The sequence below is a fragment of the Heterodontus francisci genome, chromosome 17 (assembly GCF_036365525.1).
Source record: "Heterodontus francisci isolate sHetFra1 chromosome 17, sHetFra1.hap1, whole genome shotgun sequence".
NCBI lineage: Eukaryota > Metazoa > Chordata > Chondrichthyes > Heterodontiformes > Heterodontidae > Heterodontus > Heterodontus francisci.
The window spans coordinates 46746839-46763401 of record NC_090387.1 but is presented as its reverse complement, the minus strand read 5'-3'; the positions used below and the strand labels follow the sequence as shown (position 1 = coordinate 46763401).

Sequence of the window (16563 nt, the reverse complement as noted above, 5' to 3'; positions counted from 1 at the left end):
AAGAAAGATTGAGGGAGCTAGGGCTTTTCTCATTGGAGTGAAGAAGGATGAGAGGTGACTTGATAGAGGGGTACATGATGATGAGAGGCATAGATAGAGTGGATAGCCAGAGACTTTTTCCCAGGGTGGAAAGGGCTATCACCAGGGGGCATAATTTTAAGGTGATTGGAGGAAGGTATTGGGGAGATGTCAGAGGTAGGTTCTTTACACAGAGAGTGGTGGGTGCGTGGAATGCGCTGCCAGCGGTGGTAGTAGAAGCAGATACATTAGGGACATTTAAGCGACTCTTGGATAGGTACATGGATGATAGTAGAATGAAGGGTAGGTAGTTAGTTTGATATTAGAGTAGGTTAAAGGTTCGGCACAACATCGTGGGCTGAAGGGCCTGTACTGTGCTGTACTGTTCTATGTTCTATGTTCTAATAGCGCAGCTACATAAATGCCAACATTGTTAATATTGGGATAAAATGCTTATTTTTCTTGTCCACATCAGATGAAGCCTAGCAAGAAGGTGTTGATAAAACAATTCATCACTGGTTTGAAGTTACAAATGAATATCTAGCAATTGTATTTTGCAGAGTTTTACCATCATGAGCACCTGGCCAGTGACCATTATCAATGTTGCCCCAGTACCTTCCAATACAATGAGATACAACACCTGGCCTTTCATCTCACCCCTTCCGAGTGAAACAGCTATTTACTTATACTTCTTTCAACTTAGTATACTGGCGTGGTGGTCTGGAGTCCTGGGGTCTACCTGCTTTTCTTCTGCCACATTCCTGTCCCCTGGGAGCTTTCCCTTTGGCAGATTTTCCATGTTTCCCTCTTCCTCCTCTGCTATAACCATTCTTCATCGCAACCATCTTTTGTTTTTTACACGTCTCATTATCACCTCCTTTGCCTTATACATCATCTCTTTTGTCATTTAATTGCTCCTGCCCTCCACCCTAAAAGAGATCTTTCCTCAATACAAAAGTAAAATATCACAGAAGCTGGAAATCTGAAATAAAACAGAAATGCTGGAAATAGCAAGTCTGCAGCATCTGTGGAAGACCTGCTGAGTATTTCTAGCAGTTTTGTTTTTATTATAGATCTTTCCTTTTTGTTCTTTGAACTCTTGGCTTTGCACTTACTTAAAAGCTGTTCACATCTAACACCTTCCAGTTCTGATGAAGAGTCATTGACCTGAAACATTATTAATAAAAATAGAAAATGCTGGAAAACTGTGACCTGATGCATTAACTCAGTTTCTCTCTCCACCCGTTTTGCATGACCAGCACTCTGCTATTATCCGCGCTTGACGCCTATATTCTTGCGTGTGTGTGTGCTTTTATTTATTTTCTCCCTCCCATTTTTTCTTGTTCCTTTTCAAATTATGTCCATCTGTAATATCTTGCAGGTCTGATGAAGGATCCAAACCTGAATCCTGAACTTGTTCTCTCCACAAATACCACAAATTTCTATTTTCTGTTTCAGTTTCATGTATTTCTCGCAAGTGCAGTTTTCTTTGCTTATTCTGAAATCACACCATGAGGATTAGTCAGTGGGATAAGGTGTCAGTATCTGAGCAGAAATCCAGCGCCTTCAACAGAAAACGAGGGAAGGCAATTGTCCTGAATAAAACAGACAAAGCTACAAGATGTTTCCGGGTACAGTGTGTTTGCAAATATATGCGCGGCGTGGAGCGCGCACGCGCGGTGCTCCGCGCTCGCGGTCGTGGGCGGTGCTACGTGCTCCCGCCCGTGGTGGGTGGCGCGCGCAGGTCGCTGCTGGGCTCGCGGGCGATGGCAGCCGGATACATTGTTACTCTGGAGTTGTAATGAAGTTCCATTCGAACTTTTAATCACGGACAGCCCTTGTGAATCAGAGCCCGTAATCAAAGCAGGAAAATGGCTGCAAATAAGGCGAAGAAAGTTACAAAAATGGCAACGAAAGCATGTCCGGAATGTGACCAACAGGTGGGATATCTCAGACTGGAAACATTTGTATATATTTCACATTCAGTGCGCGATTATCGGTGAGGATCGAGCCTTTCTTTGTGCGATTTGATAGGGTGTATTAATGAGGTTGTCTTTTTGAAGCATCATTCAGAAATGTTGGCCTGTTTTTTTCGTTTTCTTGTGTGACCTCGTTACTGACACTTCAAAAAAAATCTTTTAATTTACCCATTGGATTACTGTAGAACCTTTCAGCAATCTTTAGGCATGGGGAATATTGCATAATATTAGCTCCCCCAGCTCCCCCCCCCCCCTCCCGTCTTTGCTACGATATGGTCACGTATTCTATTTGGAAATGTAAGACAATAAAAGGATGGTATTTGGGCTGGAAGTGACTGAAATACAGCCTTGAGCAAATGTCTTTCATCTGAAAGTGATTAAAATGCTTCGGCGTCAGCCGAATACCAGATTTGCAAAATTACATATTAGTTCCACGTTGATAAATAGCCGTACTCTTAATCTCCTATTCGCATAGCCATAAATAAACTTTGAATGGGGGCAACTGGACATTTTCAGACTTCTTTGAACGTAGAATTTGATCTTTGTTGTCATGTGGCATATGCAGTGCAGGCAGTTTCTCACAAACATGAATACTGCTGAAGTGCTGACGAGTTGCCAAAGGCGTAATCACAACGGAGACATTCATGGGTTTGCGCCTAGACTTTCAAAATACATTTATCTATTGAACGTTGAGTTCAAATTGTGCAGCCGTTTGTATTCAAAATCAGTTGCCCGGGGATTTCAGCTTATTAGCTCGGTGTTATTAATGTAGTTTGATTATGTAGGCGTTTTACAGTAATTGTTTCATGCAGGACGGACGCCAGTTCTTAGAAACATTTGCGTAAGAAATGTCAGTCTGTCATCAAAAGGAAAATGCAAAAGACTGCATTCTTGGCAAACTGCCTTGCCTAGCACATAATCTTTAACATTAGAAATTGCCAATATTTTTTTTAATGAATCGGTGCTACGTAATCCTTTTTAGTGAGTTGGATATTTAAAAAAAAATCATAATTGTTGAGTGGTTTATCGGTTTGCGTGGATGCAATAAAATATAGAAAAACGACCACTTACGTGAACGTAATCATATCCTTTGTGATTAAAATGTTTGCTGCGATGGACTGCAGTAAAACGCCATCTAATTTCAACTGTTTGATTTTTCAGATTCCTGTTGCCTGTAAATCATGCCCTTGTGGATTCATTTTTATAAGTAGAAGACTACTGAATGCTAAACAGTCTGAGAAATCACCGCCACCTAATTTAGGTAAATGATTAAAACCTGTCAGACTGCTGAGCAGAATAACTGTGGGGTGGGGAAGTAAAGGAATGAGTAAGCAATACAAATGTATCATCCATCCTTAGTTTACAAATTGGCATCTGGTTTAGTTCCTCTGTTATTTTGGCTTTTGAAAGCCAAGGGGACAGAGAACTTTCGCAGTGGGTTGATCAAAGCGCAATGTGTCTTTCTGCTGGTAAGGCACAGTTGTATTTCTTTAAGGCCCTTGAGTCTAGTTGTGAACTGAATAGACATTTGGTTTAATTATTGTTTGATTAGGGAACTTTGCAAATTGGACCATATTTATCAGTTTCCAGCTGTGAGTTAGAAGTGCAATTCAGAAGTTCCCAGCATTATATGATTGTTTTGCACCACTAGCTATTATATTACTAGTGGATCTTCTGTAGTGGATGTTGCTCATCGCTAATTGTGTTATGATCTGTTTCAAAGTAGTGGAGTAATGAACATATTGTGCTGCTAAAGGAAATTTCAGGTAACAAAGCGTGATTGTTAAGTAAGCACAAGCTTGGTTTCTCACTTTGATTGTTGCCCCCTCTACCTGTTGCCCCATGGCAACATCATTCAAACACAATGGGTCAGCTTGCACATATACCTTGACAGCACCTATCTCTATCTATCTATCTCTGACCTCTTTCAACTGTTTTATTGCCTCTGTTTTCAGACTGCTTGTTCAATATCCAGTCCTGAATCAAATACAGTTTCCTCCAGTCAAGCATCAGAAAGATCAAAACCATTGGCTTTGGCTTCCACCACAATATCTGCCACATATTCCATCCCTCTCTTCAGCGACTACCTCAGATTGTTTGCAACCTTGCTATGCTATTTGACCCTGAGCTAAATTTATGACCACATATTCTGTCTGTCACACAGAGCCCTATTTCTGACCTCTGCCCTGGCCTAGTGCATTTGCTGTTGAAACCCTCATCCATGCCTTTATCACCTCCAGACTCAGCTATTCCATCTTCCAATATCTCCATGTTCCATCCTCCATAAACTGCAGAAAATAAAAAAACTTTGCTGTCCATATCCTATCATGCAGTCATCAATCCTGTGCTCACTGATCTAATTGCTCCTGGACCCCAAACTCTCTCAATTTAAAATTCTCATCCTCATATATCATTCTCTTTCCTTGAGCCACCCCTCACTATCTCTGTAAAGGTCTTCAGCCCTACAATCTTTTGGGAATTCTGCATTCCTCCAACTCTCGCCTCTAGTGCATCCTCACTCCCTTTTTGCCCCACCATTGGAGTCCATGTCTTTAGCCACATTGGTTCTACACTCTGGAATGTCCTCCCTAAATCATTCTTTAAGACTCTCCTTCAAACCTACCTGTGTTTAGAGTTTTTAAGTCACCCCATCTAATATCTCCTTCTTTGAGTCAGTGTCTGTTTTTGTCTGATTACACTTGATGAAATGTTCTGGGATGTTGTTTATGTTAAAAATGCTATATAAATACAAGTTATTTTGTTAAGGAATGTTTATAAGTTATAAAGTGCTAGTCAGTTTCAGGTTAGTGTAGCTAGCTTATTCTCTCCCTTTAAGATTTTATTGTATCTGTATGTTTGCAGTATAATACATGCTGTTTGCACACTGACTCATTTTAAAAAATTGATAATGGATTCTCCATAATGTTGCTTATAAATTGGGTGATGACCTGTATTGAAATAATGTCATGTAATGTGGTATGTATTGTTCTTTTGCTAAGGTGCAAGTGTTTCCAGTGGCCTATTCTTTAAAGCCAGAAATTCGAATTGTTTTAAGTCTCGCTCACTCGAGTTTTTGTTGTCTGATCATGGAACTTTGCAAACTGTGAAGCGCTGCGAAGTTTCAGTTCCAGGTCACATGCGCACCACCATAAAGTAGCTTTTCTTCCCCTTTTGAAAAATAATGTTTTGCATCTCCATAACAAAGTGCAGCATCTTGTATTCAATGAGCAGTCTGTCTCTCTTACTCATTCATCCATTCCCTCATCTGTTAGGCCACATATTGGTTCTCCTTATCTTCTGCTCTGGTTGTGAATGGAAAGTAAGGCAGGTGGCGTACAGGACAGATCAGCTATAGGTCAGAATGTAAACATTATAATTCGCCTTGTTCTGGTAGTAGTGGAGACCCATCTCCAGCTGTACATAGCACCAGGTGGAAAAGTAAATGGGGGAGGATGGTAGTGGAAGGTCTGTACAGCACTGCTTTCCTTAAATCAGTGTAGCAAGGTTAAAAAAAACAAATAAAGGCTTCATTAAGGACTGAAAAAAGCATAAAATTACAGAGAGATTATAACACTGAAACATGCCAGTTGGCCCAACCAGCCCCTGATGATCTTCCATGCACGCACTAATCCTAAACCAGTGTGCCCACTCTGTTCCCATATTCCTTTAACTCTCCTTTACTTCACCCACCTATGGACTACTCTTAAATATTGACATAGTTTGCTCCTCAGTTACTAAGACTGGCAGTTCATTGCACATTTCACAACCCTCTATGAAAGAAAAAGTTTCTCCTGCACTTGGTCTTAAATTTCTCACCTTTTAATCTTGCATCTATTAGAATTAGAATTAGAACATTACAGCGCAGTACAGGCCCTTCGGCCCTCGATGTTGCGCCGACCTGTGAAACCATCTGACCTACACTATTCCATTTTCATCCATATGTCTATCCAATGACCACTTAAATGCCCTTAAAGTTGGCGAGTCTACTACTGTTGCAGGCAGGGCGTTCTACGCCCCTACTACTCTCTGAGTAAAGAAACTACCTCTGACATCTGTCCTATATCTATCACCCCTCAACTTAAAGCTATGTCCCCTCGTGTTTGCCATCACCATCCGAGGAAAAAGACTCTCACTATCCACCCTATCTGACCCTCTGATTATCTTATATGTCTCTATTAAGTCACCTCTCCTCCTCCTTCTCTCCAGCAAAAACAACCTCAAGACCCTCAGCCTTTCCTCGTAAGACCTTCCCTCCATACCAGGCAACATCCTAGTAAATCTCCTCTGCACCCTTTCCAAAGCTTCCACATCCTTCCTATAATGCGGTGACCAGAACTGCACGCAATACTCCAGGTGCGGCCTCACCAGAGTTTTGTACAGCTGCAGCATGACCTCGTGGCTCCGAAACTCGATCCCCCTACTAATAAAAGCTAACACACCATATGCCTTCTTAACAGCCCTATTAACCTGGGTAGCAACTTTCAGGGATTTATGTACCTGGACACCAAGATCTCTCTGCTCATCTACACTACCAAGAATCTTCCCATTAGCCCAGTACTCTGCATTCCTGTTACTCCTTCCAAAGTGAATCACCTCACACTTTTCCGCATTAAACTCCATTTGCCATCTCTCAGCCCAGCTCTGCAGCCTATCTATGTCCCTCTGTACCCTACAACATCCTTCGGCACTATCCACAACTCCACCGACCTTCGTGTCATCTGCAAATTTACTAACCCATCCTTCTACACCCTCATCCAGGTCATTTATAAAAATGACAAACAGCAGTGGCCCCAAAACAGATCCTTGCGGTACACCACTAGTAACTAAACTCCAGGATGAATATTTGCCATCAACCACCACCCTCTGTCTTCTTTCAGCTAGCCAATTTCTGATCCAAAGCTCTAAATCACCTTGAACCCCATACTTCCGTATTTTCTGCAATAGCCTACCGTGGGGAACCTTATCAAACGCCTCACTGAAATCCATATAGACCACATCCACTGCTTTACCCTCATCCACCTGTTTGGTCACCTTCTCAAAAAACTCAATAAGGTTTGTGAGGCACGACCTACCCTTCACAAAACCGTGCTGACTGTCGCTAATGAACTTATTCTTTTCAAGATGATTATAAATCCTATCTCTTATAACCTTTTCCAACATTTTACCCACAACCGAAGTAAGGCTCACAGGTCTATAAGTACCAGGGCTGTCTCTACTCCCCTTCTTGAACAAGGGGACAACATTTGCTATCCTCCAGTCTTCCGGCACTATTCCTGTCGACAATGACGACATAAAAATCAAGGACAAAGGCTCTGCAATCTCCTCCCTGGCTTCCCAGAGAATCCTAGGATAAATCCCATCTGGCCCAGGGGACTTATCTATTTTCACACTTTCCAAAATTGCTAACACCTCCTCCTTGTGAACCTCAATCCCATCTAGCCTAGTAGTCTGAATCTCCGTATTCTCCTTGACAACATTTTCTTTCTCTACTGTAGATACTGATGAAAAATATTAATTTAACGCTTCCCCTATCTCCTCTGATTCCACACACAATTCGATCACTGGAAAAAGCTTTTCCTATCTCTTCAGACCAAATTGTCCTATTTTAACAAAAAAAAGCTTTACTTTCTTCGTATTTGTATTTTCTCATACCGGGCTTTATCCCAGTGAACCTGTGCTGTCTCCTCTCTATTGTCTCAACATCCATCTTTTTAGTGTAGCGTGTACATTTTATCTAGTGATAGCCCACAAATTTGCCATGGTAGGATTTGCATTGATGGTCTCTTGGCTACCAGTTCAGTATCATAACCACTATACTACCATACCTCAATACTGTAAGTGGAAAAGAATGAACTGAATTCAATTATTCACCATTATTTCCTCCTTCCATCCTTTGCTGCATGTTTGGAAGTGTCCCTGTTTCATCACCATGCTTGAATGGTGTTGCTAAGATTTAGGATACATACACTCACCATTACATCTGGACTTTTATTATTGTATGAAGAAGAATGGGAGGCCAGTCTGGAGAGCTTTGGATTAATGAGTCTGCAGGTGACAAAGGCATAAATGGTGATTTCAGCTACAGAATTGCTGAGGTTGCCATAAACTACGTAACTGATGTCCGTTTGGACAGAAAGGCACAAAGTATAAACTAAGAGCTGATCATTTTATAAATTTAATTACTTGGATGAGTAGACTGTAAATTTAATGTGATTTGCTTTGCTCTGATGCTCATGTTTTCGTAGATGGCATCCAGGAATTCCATTTTTATTGGAAGTCATCAGGTGAACTTTGACAAATAACCTGGATGGTCACATGATTTAATAGAATAAGGCACTAGTGTTTACCGGGTGATTAGTGGTCTTCTCTAGGTAACGTCCAGAAAATTGTACCTACTTTTTTTTTTTAGAGATACAGCACTGAAACAGGCCCTTCGGCCCACCGAGTCTGTGCCGACCAACAACCACCCATTTATACTAATCCTACATTAACCCCATATTCTCTACCACATCCCCAACATTCTCCTACTACCTACCTCCACTAGGGGCAATTTACAATGGCCAATTTACCTATCAACCTGCAAGTCTTTGGCTGTGGGAGGAAACCGGAGCACCTGGCGGTAACCCACGCAGACACAGGGAGAACTTGCAAACTCCACACAAGCAGTACCCAGAACTGAACCCGGGTCGCTGGAGCTGTGAGGCTGCGGTGCTAACCACTGCGCCACTGTGCCGCCCATCACTTTTCCAATTGTTTAATGCATGATCTACCTACAAAAGTCATTACTGTCTATTAATTGTTCAAGATTATGGATGTATGCCAGAAAGGTCCAGTGCATTGAATTCAATGGGATTAATTACTAATGGTGAACTGGAAGGATAGATGTATGGCCCTGCCTCTGGTTTAAACATTGTTGCTTGTGTGGTGGTATCTGGGCTGTCATGCAGACAGTCTTCATGTTACGACCAGGTGAGAAAGGGGTCTAGGGTTCCCTCGCAGCCTTCACCTGGTCTTACCGTAACGGGGTTTAATTTTAAACACACCATTTTTTTAAAGCTCTCCTTTAGTGGATCTTTGTTCACTAGCTTCCAATTATAAGGCAAAGAAACTAGCCAAACAGGTTTTCTTAGGTTTAAAGAAAAAAGGTTGAACTTTATTAAACTTAAACTCTAATTTGGTTAACACCTACAGATACGCGACGCGCCCAGGCTTGCATGCATACGCGATACACACATGCAGATAGAGACAGAAAAGAGAAGAAATAAAGTGGAAAATTTTGGGGCAATATCTGAAGATGGTTTTGGTTACTGTTCTTTGAGCTCACTGTAAAGTCCTTGATTGTAGGTAGGCTTTTTGCTGGGGCCCAGTATTCCTCTTAAACCTTGTTCGATGTAGGAGACTTTTCACTCTTGAAGTTCATGTGTCCTCAGTGGGTCCAGAGGTTTGTGAGAAAGAGATGGGAGCAGACAGGAGAGGTCTTCTCACTCCACGAGCAAACAGTCTTTCTGCGTTCATAAACTCTGTGACTAGTTCAAAAAAACCCTGGACCAGCCAGTTAGTCATGTGACCAGCTGGTCTAACCAGTCCTGGCTTTTGTGGATTGTATCACCTTAGCAGTCTCTGGAATGCTGTTCCTTACGACTTCAATGTCTGGTGATCAAAATCCATTGTGGGTTGAATGTGTCAGGGAATGGTGCTTTTGTCTCCATAAACACTCTCTGTTAGTATGCAAATGTTTTTCAGCTATGTGTCTGGCAGCCCTTGCAACAGGCCTTCTCTTCCCAGCAAGTTTAAAATCAGTGTTCATATGACAAAATTAATATGCTTCATTCTTGGCAGGTGGGAGCCTGCATGACATTCCTCAAAATGATCTTGGTTGCTCCTTTTCTTTTGAGTCCCATTCTTCAATATTATCGCCATCCTTTCTCAAATTCTTTCAGCTGAAGATAGAAATATACCTATCCTATTTCCGTATTACTAGCAGCAAGGAAACATTATCACTTGGTCATGAGAATTAGTTTCATTATGTGTAGTTTGGTGTGTAGAAACCTAGGACACAACTCTTGGGCAGTTGTGCTTCACCTGGAATCCTTTCTTATTGGGATCTCTGCAGTTCCTTATATTTTGTGGTTCTTCTAAGCTACTTAGGGTGGCTATTTTGGCCTTTTTGTATATCATGCACAATCGTTCAGTTGCATACCTAGGTTAACCTTGCTGAAGTGTGATCTGAGCACCGGTACATTCCTGGAAAGTTAAAATTATTTTAGTGTTGGAGTTGAATCCCAAGGTATGGCACATAAGACAAGATTTAAGTGTTGTCTTCAAGTTAAGTGAGGTTAGAGAACAAGATAACTGGACCAGGGTGTGCAGACATCATTCAGTCATATTTTAAAATTATACATTCAGTCCTTATTTTTAAATTTCCATCATAAATTTTCTGTCCACATTTTATTGTGGTGAATGTCTAGTGACTTGACATGTTGTAATTACAATCTCCTGCTGGTGTTTGTTCTCCCCATTAAGGAGAGGTGGTATTTACAGTGTGACAAGTTTAAATAGGCAGTATCCAATATAAATGCCTTTGTTTACATTTATAATGGAAAAGGTGGCAGGAAATGTGCATAGCTGTAATTTTTAAGATACATTTATTATATATGTACTTGTAAATTACTGTAGTAAAACCACTCTAGTAAATATGCCTTCCAAAAGGGCAGGACAGCATTAATCAATCATTTAAAATTTGGCTTATTTAGGAATGGTCCAAAAATTTGAGGGGTTCAAATAATCGTATCTTTTTCTGTTTCCTTACTTCCTTTTATAGTCCTGTTTTAACAAGATTATGATGAGTGAGATTCTAATCTAGCTTTTGAAATTTGAACCCAAATTCTGAAATCCTAAAGGGAGTTTGTTGTGTTAGCAGCTGGCTTCAAATATTTAATGCTGCCACTATGGTTGCATTTACATGCAATGGGCAGAGATGGCACTTGAACGCAAGACTGACCCTAGCTGAGCTGCTTTGATTTTAGAAAGGATTTGGAGCTAATATCTGTCACTGAATGTCACCTTAACATGCCCCATTTTAATGGAAAGTAAATATTAGACTATTTGCTAAAGAACAGATCTGATAGGATTTAACGAACCTTTATTTTGTGATAGATAACAAGTCAGCAGCAAAGAGAAGGAGAACAGAAAGGGCACGGCGAGAGAAAGCAAATTCTCCTCTAACCAAAGACTTGGAAAACAGGAAACGTTCCAGATCAGACAGTCATTCTGAGCAGATTCGGCGGCGACGAGGGCGACCCAAGACCACCCCTAGCAAGAAACACGATGATGAGAAAGGTGAAAATAGTTGTGATTCTGGGATTGGGGAGGGGGGGATTGAGCTTTGCAGACCTGGCTCAGTCCTTTGCTGTTGGTACATCAGCTGTATCATGGTGGACCTGCTACAATTGGCTTTGGCTAGAGAGGGGAAAAATAATCTAACTAGGTTCTGCCAGTCTCTTGTGAGGAATCAGTAGGTACTAGATGGCTACTGCTGCTCTTGGAATCATAAGCCAACATCTTGAAGAGCAGTGGGGGTAAAGGGGATCACTTTGTGAATAGTTTATTTGTTACCTATTTGTTTTTGTTCAGCCTTTCTCTCTTCCTGAAGCGGTTAACTTGTGTTGGGATATATATCTATGTGAAGTAATTGCATCCCACTATCTTTCTTATTCATGAATGGGCCTAGAACGTGAGTGTCAGCTGTTAAATTGAACAGAGGACGAGAGACATCGGAGCTGAGCTGATCTATCTTCAAACATCCACAAAGATGTACTTGCCAGCAGGAGTTACTGGATAGTAATCAAGAGCGACAACCTTAGGCTGATTATTTTTTGTCGCGGGGGTTTTGAGGCCAATTGTAGCACAAATTTTGTTAACCAGGTAATAATGAGCTAACTGGAAATTAAATCTAGGACTGTTGGTCAGTAAGTTTCTGCCTTTGCTAATTGAGGGAGTTCAACATTAATTAATGTGCAGTGGTGAGAACTGAATATAATAGTTACAAATTTGGGAAGATTGGCAAAATCTAGTTTTGTTCTGTTTCTCAGAATTTGCTGCTACTAATCCAAGACTGCCTGGTGTGTTTTTGCCAAAATAAATATTGAGTTGAACTCGTATCAGTGAAAACTGCTTAGAATGTTCTGGCAGTCCAACTGATTTGCATGGAAACCATTGTATTAATAACTAACTTTTTCAACTGCCATTGCTGAATATACAAGTTTCTTGTGACAATGACTGTGATATATTTCAGTGTTAACTTTTAAAATGTTTTTCATTTCCAACAAAAATGAAGAAAAAGTGATTTGTAAATTTTGAAAACACTTTTTATGTCCTTCATCTAGTTTTCCATTTTTCCCAAATAGTATTTATAGAAATGCATGTGTATTAATTACATTTGGCTTTCTTTTTCCACTAATAAGTGGGTTTGTAAAAATCCAAACTTTGTGACAACACTTTTCCTTTTGTGAAAGGGCCCATGACGACTCTGCAGCCATTCACCTTTCTCCTCTCTATCTCTGTGGAGAAGCATTTGGTCTCTGCTTGGTGACGCCCACTGATCCGTTGTGTGGAATATTACAGGTGTATGTCTGTATCGTTCTTTTTAAATTACAAAACAGACTTGCAGCAAAAGATATACACTTCTCATTACTATGAAACAATTTGAATACATACCTCTGGGCCAAGCAGTAACTGACAGAACATCCATAGGGATATTGTTGAGAAGCCATGTAATAAAGTGGATTTTTGGGCATTCTCTCATAGGTGATGAAGAATAGGTACATGCCATCAATACCTCCAGCACTCTGCTGTCGACATCACCTATTGTTTTTCCAAACGATTAAATACTGTATACTGAATAAACTAGCATTAATACAAGTCCCCAAAGGGACCTGCATATATAGTGTGTATGTGTATATATATTTATATCTGAGATATAAACTTTTTTTAATAAGCTTACTCCCTATTCTGTCTGAATCCCTGATGAGGCACTCTGGTTTCTTTGCATAAACTTAACAGCGAGCCATTTCTTTTTGGCCATGCAGGCTGACCCAAAAATATCAAGCAAATCTTAAGTGAAGAGGTTAAGAAATAGTAAAGTAGCATTTGCAGTTTTTTGGCATTTATTCATAAAATGGCATTGCATGTTTTCTGTCTAAAAATTGTTTTTTTACATTAAATTCTAAGGCGGTTCAGGATTTTAGCTGACCAGTAACATTTATGAAGATGCAATTAGAATGGAAAACATCTAGCTCCTATGTTGCCAAATATTAGTCCTCCTTTTATGCAGATATTTGAGTAGATTGAGGTAGCTTTGTAGCTAAAGTGTAAAGAAAACATCATAGTCAAACAAAACTTGAGGCCCAGAATTCCACCAGTATTAATGAATGTGTAAATCCCTGGAGTTGTGTAATGCTGCATAAGTATTGTTTTCCCTTGAGCAGTGCCAAGAGAATGCATAATCCTAACCACATACTAGTCCTGGTTGTTTTTGCTTTTTATTTCCTTTTAATAAAACCAGAGAACTTTTCTTCAGTTACAGATGGAAAAGAAAGAGAGCAGTTATTTAGGAAGTTTCCCACACTGATTGAATTCAGGATTGGCCGCCTTTTCTTCCCCACATAGTTGATGGAAGTGCTTGGAGCTCTGGCAGTCTGGTTATTAATAATGTGATTCTGTATTATTTCTTTTTAGAAGGGTGGGGTTAGATGATGAAGTTGATATGTAAGATTTAGATCGTTGGAGAAACTACATTCCTTTGGATTTGATCATTATTTACTGTATTTACTTATTTTACAGAAAGACAAGAAAAGGAAGTCGATGTATATGCCAGTCTTTCAGATGAAAGGGCCTTTGTATTTTCAGTGGCATTGGCAGAAATAAACAGAAAAATAATCAATCAAAAATTAATTCTTTGACAAAGCACGCTGAAGTGAAATAAAACCACAACTCAGGACTCAACTCTTGCACAGTAGTTTCACCAATACGGACCTCATACTGTGACATTTTCCAGCATTATTGTGAATGCCTGAATCGTGCAGTCAGACTCCTTTACTCTGCTGAATCGCCAGATGACCGTTTCTAACAGCAAAACTCTTTGAGGCCATGGACGTGGACAAGCGGTGGCTTAAATTTGTGCACCAAAGTGGAAGACAATTCCTTCTTTAAATTCCAATCTCAGATATTTTGTTTGTAAACAAATAATTATGCTACATTGAACAAAGAGGAGTAATGCATTGATCAAGAAACGGGTGGAAGTGTGTGAGACACTTGCTTCTCCAATCAAGTTCAGCAAATGAACAGGTTAAGCCAGGAAGGGAACAAAAACTGTTCTGTAGTGTATTTGGAAAGTCCTAAAATGTGTATTTGGAAAGACCTAGAAATGATTAATTCCTGATCCAGATGCAGGTTTCTTTTTCATTATTTTACCTTATTTATGACATTGAGTCCATACAGGTATTCTCTATTCTAGTCTGTGTAATTAGTCTAAACACTGCAACTAATGATCATAAAATACTGCAATAAAAAAGTGTTAAGTTTCAAGTACCTTATTTGTTCCAGTTCCAATTTTCAGTGTAAATGGTATATTTAGAATGATTAATTTTAATTAATATAATTTGACATCTTTTTAGCATAAATTAATTCAGCCCCAGAATGTTTTCCATATGGTCTGACAATTTTTTGAGACATTTTCATATAATTAACTTTCCAATGTAATAGATACATTTATGAATAAGTGCGTGGGATAATTAAATAGGAATCTTAACTTGTGAACCATATGTTCAGCCTCCTTCATGGAGATGTGTTACTTTCAGTGCTTATCCTATCATTTTATATCTTAGGTAGGAGATTATTGCAGGGGATATAAGTAGGTGCATGGTGGAACTGTGAGGGTTTAATATTGGTTGCAATAGGATGCTTCCATATGGGGTACAAGAGATGGTGTCACATGCTTCATAAATTGTATAAATATTGTATTTATCTAGCCTGTATTTTATATTTATAGTTCAGGGTACATTAATTTATTTCTGTTTTACCTGAAATCTACATAGAGAAATTACTGTAAACTTTGATCAAGTTACATTTCAAAGCTGATTTTTGTGACTCTCAAACCTATAATTTTAGCAGGAGGAGAGCATTAGATCTCTGTACTGGAGGACTTTTGAGATTAGGGCGACCCAGATTTGGTCTCCTGTTGTTCCTGAATGGTTGTGACTGGCTATAACTGTTGATTTTTAACATCTCAAATTGAGAACATAAAAGCATGGAATATGATACGGTTATTTGGCCCTAAAATCCCAATCTTGCCACAGATGAGTTTCATCAACTCTTTTGCATCTATTTAGTGTCAGTCCTGGCTCAGTGGTAGGACTGTTGCCTCTGAGTCAGAGGCCCTGATTTTAGTCTGGAGTAGGAGAGATGGTGGCATTGTGGTAGTGTCACTGGACTAGTACCCAGAGGCCCAGGCTACTGCTCGGGGGACATGGGTTTGAATCCCACCTCAGCAGATGGTGAAATTTGAATTCAATTAATAAAAATCTGGAATTGACAAAAGCTAGTCTAATGGTGGCCATGAAACCATTGTTGATTGTTGTAAAAACCTATCTGGTTCACTAATGTCCTTTAGGGAAGGAAATGTGCCATCCTTACCTTGTCTGGCTTACATGTGACTCCAGACCCACAACAGTATGATTGACTCTTAAATGCCCTCTGAAATGGCCACTCAGTTCAAGGGCAATTCGGGATGGGCAGCAACACCCACATCCCATGAATGAATTAAAAAAAAAAATTCAGGCAGGAAGCAGGATGAGTGCCACTCCTCGCCCCCACCCTCCGACCCTGGCAGCATGAGATCTGGGCAATTTAAATCTGAACCTCAGTTCTTTGCGTCAGCAACAGATTCAATTGTTGTCATAACTGAGTCAAATGCTGCTCTTTGCATAGGTTCATATTTGCATAATAGAGTCATGGAGTAATTTGCGGCATAGAAGGAGACCATTTGGCCCATTGATTCCATGCCGGCTCTCTGCAGAGCAATCCAGTCAGTCCCACTCTCCGCTCGATTCCGTAGCCCTGCAAGTTAATTTCCTTCAAGGGCCCATTCAACTTCCTTTTGAAATCATTTATTGTTTCTGCTTCCACCACCCTTGTGGGCAGCAAGTTCCAGGTCATTACCACTCACCACTTAAAATAGTTCTTCCCCCTGAATCTCATGCCCAAAACTTCAAATCTGTGTCCCCTAGTCCTTGTACCATCAGTTTTTCCTTATCTAACTTACCTAAGCCTATCATAATCTTGTACACCTCTATCAAGTTTCCCCTTGATCTCCTTTGCTCTAAGGAGAACAACCCCAGCTTTTTGAACCAAACCTTGTAACTAAAATCCCCCATCCCTGGAACCGTTCTGGTAAATCTCTGCACCCTCTCAAGGACCCTCATATCCTTCCTAAAGTGTGGAGTCCAGAACTGGGCACAATTCTCTAGTTGGGGCTTAACCAGAGCTTTATAAAGGTTCAGCATAACTT

General features: G+C 40.2%; 1 protein-coding gene and 1 long non-coding RNA gene across 6 annotated transcripts in view; one reads left to right on the top strand and one right to left on the bottom strand.

Annotated features, from left to right (window-relative positions):
- LOC137378899 (uncharacterized) overlaps positions 1-3238 on the bottom strand; it is a 32071-nt gene extending 28833 nt beyond the window's left edge. For 2 of the 4 annotated variants that reach the window (XR_010976704.1, XR_010976705.1), the window contains exon 1: positions 3069-3235. This is a non-coding gene — a long non-coding RNA (uncharacterized lncRNA). Of the gene's footprint in view, positions 1-3068 lie in introns of all 4 variants that reach the window. The other 2 variants (XR_010976706.1, XR_010976707.1) reach the window with 2 other exon arrangements.
- On the top strand, positions 1724-14582 carry c17h16orf87 (chromosome 17 C16orf87 homolog). 2 transcript variants are annotated; one of them, XM_068049373.1, is made up of 5 exons: positions 1724-1958; positions 3159-3258; positions 11154-11336; positions 12512-12622; positions 13839-13927. In XM_068049373.1, exons 1-4 carry the CDS (start codon positions 1890-1892, stop codon positions 12586-12588), a joined length of 429 nt encoding a protein of 142 aa, XP_067905474.1. In that variant the 5' UTR covers positions 1724-1889; the 3' UTR covers positions 12589-12622; positions 13839-13927. The 2 variants fall into 2 exon arrangements, with proteins under 2 accessions (XP_067905474.1, XP_067905473.1); XM_068049372.1 differs by lacking the exon at positions 12512-12622 and having other exon boundaries at positions 13839-14582.
- Positions 14583-16563: the final 1981 nt, after the last annotated feature.